Source organism: Mizuhopecten yessoensis, unplaced genomic scaffold (assembly GCF_002113885.1).
Source record: "Mizuhopecten yessoensis strain PY_sf001 unplaced genomic scaffold, ASM211388v2 scaffold3661, whole genome shotgun sequence".
In the NCBI taxonomy this organism is placed as follows: Eukaryota; Metazoa; Mollusca; class Bivalvia; order Pectinida; family Pectinidae; genus Mizuhopecten; species Mizuhopecten yessoensis.
The window spans coordinates 21,728-29,727 of NW_018405156.1; the positions used below are offsets into that span (position 1 = coordinate 21,728).

Sequence of the window (8,000 nt, forward strand, 5' to 3'; positions counted from 1 at the left end):
CGATTTTGACATACTATTTACTAAAATATTCTATAAATGAACTGTTTGATTGATTAAAATATATTCATATTCCCTTTCTCAGAGACAGAATTCCTGAAACATTTGTCACCATTAGACGGAAAAACCATGCCCTGTTTACGCTGGGGACAATTAAAACCTAATACTAAAAGAGGTAAATGTAAAAACAGAGAAATTTGTAAACAACTAATTCAACTCTTGAGAATATGATTTTTTCAAATTTCACCGAAAGGAATACTGTTCAATTGTAGTACAAAAGACATGTTGTCGCTGTTCCCACTTTAAAAAGCGATAATCTTATGTTAATGAAAAGATATAGAAAAGTATTGTTTTATCTGGCACTCGTTGACTATTCGTAACAATTATTTCTTGACGCCTCGTTGTAAAATATTCGTATCTGTATAGTGATTGTTCATTTTTTTTAAATATATTACGTTGTAAGTTTGTCCCTCAGCAATCGACATCTATCATGAAAATCATAGTTTGGGGCCGCGGAGCTAAGTGGTAAAGGGGTCTGACCGTCATCGATGGTTCGAGGCCTACGTAGAGCAGTCGATGGGTTTTTCTGGGCACTCCGGCTTTCTTCCACTACCAAAATCTGGCACGTCCGTAAATAATCAAAGCTTTTAATAGGGCGTTAACCACAAACAAAACAATCGCAATTATTATTATTCTAAACAAGCCTTTAATACCGAATTATCTGTGACATATAAACACCGTCGGTAACGGTGATATTACTATATCCAGAAATACTATTTTACATAAATGAAAAACAAACCTAAATGATCACGATGTATTGTTCTAATTGTTTCCTTTGAAAGATTAAGTTTTTAAATATGAAATAGTTCAGACAGAAATACGTCCGCGTTTTTACCGTTGTCATAGGGAGAGAGTTCATTTACCGGCGAAGTTCCTAATCACTCCCCTGCCAAGGCTGGCGATTACGGTTGCTTTGGTTAAGAACATACTGCCGTCTGATTTTGAAAGACTTCACATGAATTATCTCGTCAAAAATAAGCACAACATTCTGAGCATATCGCTGAAAAAGACAAAAAGTGGCAACAGATCAACGAACGCAGAATGTGATGCTGCCGACGAGATAAACAACCCGACACGGTAAACATCAAGACGAGGTAAACAAACAAGACGAGGTAAACGAACAAGACGAGGTAAACAACCCGACGAGGTAAACAACAAGACAAGGTAAACAACAAGACGAGGTAAACAACAAGACGAGGTAAACAACAAGACAATGTGCACCACAAGACGAGGTAAACAACAAGACGAGGTAAACAACAAGACGAGATAAACAACAAGACGAGGTTAACAACAAGACGAGGTAACCAACAAGACGAGGTAAACAACCCGACGAGGTAAACAACAAGACAAGGTAAACAACAAGACGAGGTAAACAACAAGACGAGGTAAACAACAAGACGAGATTAACAACAAGACGAGGTAACCAACAAGACGAGGTAACCAACAAGACGAGGTAAACAACAAGACAATGTGCACCACAAGACGAGGTAAACAACAAGACGAGATAAACAACAAGACGAGGTAAACAACAAGACGAGGTAAACAACAAGACAAGGTAGAGCTCGGTGATTGTGTCCATGACCCAATGTTTGATGTTGATGTTTCCCTTAAACTTCTAACTGGAAAATTAAAAACTGTCTTTTTGTGTTTTCTTTATATTACAAATAAAGACATAAAATATACATTAATAATGTTTTTGTGTTAGCTACCTTTCTGGCATTATGCTGATGTCTATCTTGAACTATAGTCTGTACATCGATCATCAACGCATATTTCTAAAGAGTAAACATCTGAGTCTATATAAGCAATCCAAAATGACAATACAATGTGAAGGAAATGTGAATATTTAAAAATATCTGCCAATTAAACATATAAGTATACTTTCAAAGAAATAGACAACATGTTTACGTAAAGTTTTGTGTTTATCAAAATTAGCAAACTTAAAAACCTATTAAAAATAAAACAATCAATTCCAAACAAAACAATGACAGATAGCGCGTGATGGATCATGATGACGTAGCACAGCATCAGCCCTGAGATCAGACACGTGTTTATAAAATGTTGACAGGATTTTCAAAACTCTGTCATCTCCTAAACACTTTCTATATTTCTGTAGTTAGAATGGGACAAATAACTACCGATGGTCAGATAGCTCAGTTGGTTGGCTTGTGTCTAGAGTTCTAAGGCCTTTGGTTCAAACCCTTGTCGGTCTGGTATCGTAATAGTTTCCCTCTACAATGCCGTACCAAGACTTAGTGAAAGGGTATATGCGTATAGCGGGATTGCTCCGTCTTATGCAATCACTAGAAACACTTCCAAACATTTCCTGTACCATCTGGCGTCATTTGTTTCAATGGTTCTAAATGTCAAGGTAATGAAAAGTGTGTGTTTAAAGAGTTCCGATACATGTTAAATATAGCTAAAAAGACAAGGCTCCCTTGCAAACCCTTTAAATTTAACGTTACAAATTTACAACCTTAGGCTACAACAGATAGATTACACTTAAACTAGTTAATACGCACAACATGCCAAATCTGAGTACTGCGGCCAGCGTCGGGGATGAAAGTCCACTAGCAGTGTCAACCAACTTGTAGCGTAAAATATTCGTTAGATTTTTGGTTTGTTTTTGTTTTACGTCCTATTAACAGACTTGGTCATTTAAGAACGTGCCAGGTTTTGGTGGTGAAGGAAATCCGGAGTCCCTGGAGGAAAACCACCGACCTACAGCCAGGGCCTAGCGACTGCCCCACGTAGGTCTCGAACCCACGACTCTATGGTGGAGGACTAGTGGTAGCAGAATGTCAGACGCCTTAACCACTTGGCCACCGCGGCCCGTAATATTCGTCAATTTTTTTAAAATGTTATTTATCATATTTGTTAGAAATAGAAAAAAACAGGAAACACGTAAATGGAAATGATGTTTGTAGATAATTGGCCATCGAGAACTAGTTAGCTTCGTTCGTTATGATTTCTAGATGACAACTCTAAGCCTAGACCGATTCCGATGCAGTTGTGCTCTCATGTTAAAATTACATTCATCAGTGATATATTTCTTTCTTGCCATGAAATTATTTCTAAAATTCCTCATAAAAACACTTACTATTTAAGTCAGCAATTTCAATGTTTCTCCAACTTTTTGCACTGACAATATGTTGTTATTGTAAGGATTAAAGGGTCTATTGGGTATATTATATTTTTCAACTATGATGCCCCAGGGTCTGTTGTAATAAAATACGTTTTTGATGTTCTATATAACACATCAAGGTTTCAAGAGAGTTATTTTGCCTTAATACATCTTCTTTGATTTTAAGCATAACTGATGTTTAGCCCCTCATATTCACGTGCAAAATTAAGTTTTATAGGCAATAAATAAAACGACAAATTCTTCGAATTCCATTTATTATGGCGTATACTTTTTTGCTTTTCTTTTCAGTAATTTGTTTTACAAAATTGTCCTTGCTTTGGGAAAATTATGTTTTATGACAATTTTGTTTTTCATATAATTTCAGTTCAACTCAACATGACTATATTTCGCGTCAAAGGATAATTAAGACAAAATCATTTTAACATGAATCTGTGTGATGTACGTTGATCTGGTATAAATATTGATAATCATCATTCATGTCAGTGGTAATTCTAAAATCTAAGGTACATCCATAGGATTTTGCGAAACAACTTCAATCCTTACAATAACGATTTTGAAGAGTTCTTTGCTTGTAGCCTTCCAGACCATTGGTCAGTTTTGAGGGATCTTTTCATCTTACGGATACAGACTTCTCACCCTATTCAAGGTTTTGGGATAATAGGCTTTGCCTCGTTTAGTTAACCTGCCATATTCGCGGGCAATTTTCCTCTTGCGGTTGAGGTTTCGGAGGTACTTGCGCCGCCTGAGTTTCTTCAGCTTTCTCAAAAGCCGGTTTTTTCTCGCAAGCATAACTCGTTTTTTGTATGATTTGTATTTCCTAGCCGACACAGTCCTATTATTTCTAACATTTCGGTTCCTATGAGTTTTCCTGTGGGTGAGACTACGGAGTTGATTTCTAAGCCTTTCCCTCAAAAGATGTTTACCGATACTCTGAGATCCACGCTGAATAACTGGCAGTCCACTATCTCGACCAATTTCTAATTCTCCAACTTGAGGAGGTGGAGGTAAAAACGGTAAGAATTGTCCAGCACCACGGCCGTCAATAGGAAGGAGAATCGGTGCTTGATCGGTTTGTATAAAGGCCGGCCTACCGAGAGACGGGTCTATACCATTGGCACCACTGACCGGCAGCAAATGCTCCAATAGACCGTGAACGGTACTAGACTGTAGTCCGTCGGCTCTCAAGCTGTTCTGATGTGGTGCCAGGGAAGATACGAAGGCATCCTGTAAAGGCAGCGCGTTCGGGCCGAGCCCAGACACATCTACAACGATAAAAAGAACTGACGATTAAGATAGATATAGCAAAATTTCTTGTTTTCTATTACACTTATCTCATGATTTGAGACACTTAAGTATCGATTTTGAAAGGTTCTTTAAATATGTTCAATGTCAAATAATTGATTTAAATCTGAGCTAGGCTTATTTTGCAGCATCAGTAAGCTCTGATATTTCATTTATATGTCTTTTTTGTATAGATAATAACTACGTACGTTAAAGACAATACTGTATTGTGTATTTAGGATGCTATTCGATTTGAAAGGTAATAATTTGTACAATTGCCCGGGCCTGCAATTTCTTATCTTAAATTTGCAAACTGAATATCTGGCTGTAATTTATATATTTATTTTGTTATATGAGTTCATTGTATTATCCAAGTATTATGATTGTATTGTATTATAATGCTGTAAAAACGTATCATTGTATTATATTTTATGTGTAATATATTTAAAATATAAACATACAATCCTTTATTTATTAATTTATGCGCACATTGAGATGGTTATCTTCTTGCTTAATGTATAAAGGTGATTGTAAGCCTTTTTTGTTTAAAAGTTATAAATAATACTATTATCCACATGTTATAAAGCGCTTTAGAGTAATTTTACAAATTATCTAGGGCGCTATATATATAAATATTGTATATACAAAATGTTTTGTTCAGGTGCAATTTTTTTTGTCTATGATATCTTGAAGTATGCTTAATATGCGTTAACGTACATCTGTTGTGAAAAGGCTGTATGTTAAGACTTGATAATTAAATTTATATAAATAATGTAATTATGTGTTGTTAATTGTGTCATATTGAATATATATTTTAGAACTTCTTACTGTTAGCTATATTTTCCCATAGCAGTATCGCTAGTTTTACTTTAATTTTATTTATATTACCTCATTGTTAACGTTAATCCGTTAGCTAACCCCTACAGTATAGTCCCTTTGTTCTATAATTCCTGTACTTGAGAGTGACTAATGGAATGTTAACATATACCAGACATCGATAGCCCCTATACAATTTGGTAATATACACAGTATGTAACAAACACATCGATAGCCCCTATACAATTTGGTAATAGATACAGTATGTAACACACACATCGATAGCCCCTATGCAGTTTGGTAGTATATACAGTATGTAATACACACATCGATAGCCCCTATACATTTTGGTAATATACACAGTATGTAACACACACATCGGTAGCCCCTATACAATTTGGTAATATATACAGTATATAACACACACATCGATAGCCCCTATACAATTTGGTGATATATACAGTATGTAACACACACATCGATAGCCCCTATCCAATTTGGTAATATACACAGTATGTAACACACACATCGGTAGCCCCTATACAATTTGGTAATATATACAGTATTTAACACACACATCGATAGCCCCTATACAGTTTGGGAGTATATACAGTATGTAATACACACATCGATAGCCCCTATACATTTTGGTAATATACACAGTATGTAACACACACATCGGTAGCCCCTATACAATTTGGTAATATATACAGTATGAAACACACACATCGATAGCCCCTATACAGTTTGGTAATATATACAGTATGTAACACACACATCGATAGCCCCTATACAGTTTGGTAGTATATACAGTATGTAATACACACATCGATAGCCCCTATACAGTTTGGTAATATACACAGTATGTAACACACACATCGATAGCCCCTATGCAGTTTGGTAGTATATACAGTATGTAATACACACATCGATAGCCCCCATACGGTTTGGTAATATACACAGTATGTAACACACACATCGATAGCCCCTATACAATTTGGTAATATACACAGTATATATCATATAGCTTTTTCATATATGTTTTCTTCCTCCTTGGACTCATCGGTAGGGACCCAAAAGATGGCAATCCATATTGGTTTACACTACTGTTTCGCAGGTTTCTATGGTTATATAAAATAAAAAGGTTGAAAGCCCAATATAGCCCATTTGAGAAGTTTTTAATCTCTTTATAACCTCTTTGTTTAGTTTGATAATCTCTAAACAACCTCTTTGTTAAGTTTGATAATCTCTAAATAACCTCTTTGTTAAGTTTGATAATCTCTAAATAACCTCTTTGTTTAGTTTGATAATATCTAAATAACCTCTTTGTTAAGTTTAATAATCTCTAAATAACCTCTTTGTTAAGTTTAATAATCTCTAAATAACCTCTTGGTTAAGTTTGTTGATATCTCACGCTTTAACAGTTATTTATGTAAATTCCGAGGCCATTAAGTTTTATGCTTGTTAATGAAGTAAAATAATATTAACTGGCCAGTACATTTTATCACGATGAATATGGTTTTAGATACATGTAGTGCTTTTGATTTATTGTAGAATAAATAAAATCTTTTCGTTTTATTTCAAATTCACAGAAGATATTTAAAGCAATACTACCATATTTTAACAACAGAGGATCTTTATCTTGAGAAACACCACAGAGGTAATATATGCAGTTTCATATTTATCTCGTATTCAATGTGTTTAAACTAACAATAAAGTTGCACGGATACGCATGCGTCGTCGAAATCAAAGGCTTCTGCTTTAGATACCGATCTCTTTTCTGTACCCTTGAAATATGTCATGACAAAATCGAAGGCGCCCATCTTTTTGATGGTATTATACTGGACCAATCATTAGACTGATACCTTTCCTTTAAACATCACAGAGGAGCTCTACCGAACCTCAAAGCCTGTCGAATTTAGTATTACGGTACCGCGTGATTCCCTTTTAATCTTCATCAGATTAGTCTACTTATACCATCTGCTAGGTGTTTCGTAAAGAGCCTTCGATTTTGTCATGGCATGTTCCTGGTGGGTAGAGAAGATGTACGTATATCGAGAGTAAAACCCTTTTGTTTCGAAGGAGATATACGTAAGAACACTACTCACGTTGCGTCAGGAAGATAGTTAATCCTACACAAGCGATGCCAGCCAACGAAACCGCCATGGCGAAAAAGTTCCTAGTCGGACTCAAGCTTCCGTATATATAGGTAAACACGATTGACAGTGAAGATTGATTGGAGCCCCGAATGGATAATAAAAAAATATTGACCTTTACTAATGATTTACATCTTTCCATATTGAGCTTCCCATAGGCATGTTTTGTATTGTTGTGATGTGTCGGTTTTTTCGATCAATCATATACATTTTTGTATATCATTCATGCAAATAACTGAGGTCACTTAACTCAATTCAATGACAACTATCGTAAGTGATATAAATTATTGATTATACATTATTGATTATACATTGTTGATTATACATTATTGATTATACATTATTGATTATACATTGTTGATTATACATTGTTGAATATACATTGTTGATTATACATTATTGATTATACATTGTTGATTACACATTATTGATTATACATTATTGATTATACATTGTTGATTACACATTATTGATTATACATTATTGGTTATGCATTATTGATTATACATTACTGATTATACATTATTGATTATACATAATTGATT

The 8,000-nt window shown here is 34.9% G+C and overlaps 1 protein-coding gene across 1 annotated transcript; it reads right to left on the minus strand.

The window, feature by feature from the left end:
• Positions 1-3,446: 3,446 nt before the first annotated feature.
• On the minus strand, positions 3,447-7,479 carry LOC110447904. Its single transcript, XM_021493890.1, has 2 exons — positions 7,408-7,479; positions 3,447-4,464 (listed from the first exon to the last, which is right to left on the minus strand). The coding sequence occupies exons 1-2, from the start codon at positions 7,463-7,465 to the stop codon at positions 3,818-3,820; spliced, it is 705 nt and encodes a 234-aa protein (XP_021349565.1). The 5' UTR covers positions 7,466-7,479; the 3' UTR covers positions 3,447-3,817.
• Between the last annotated feature and the right edge of the window lie 521 nt (positions 7,480-8,000).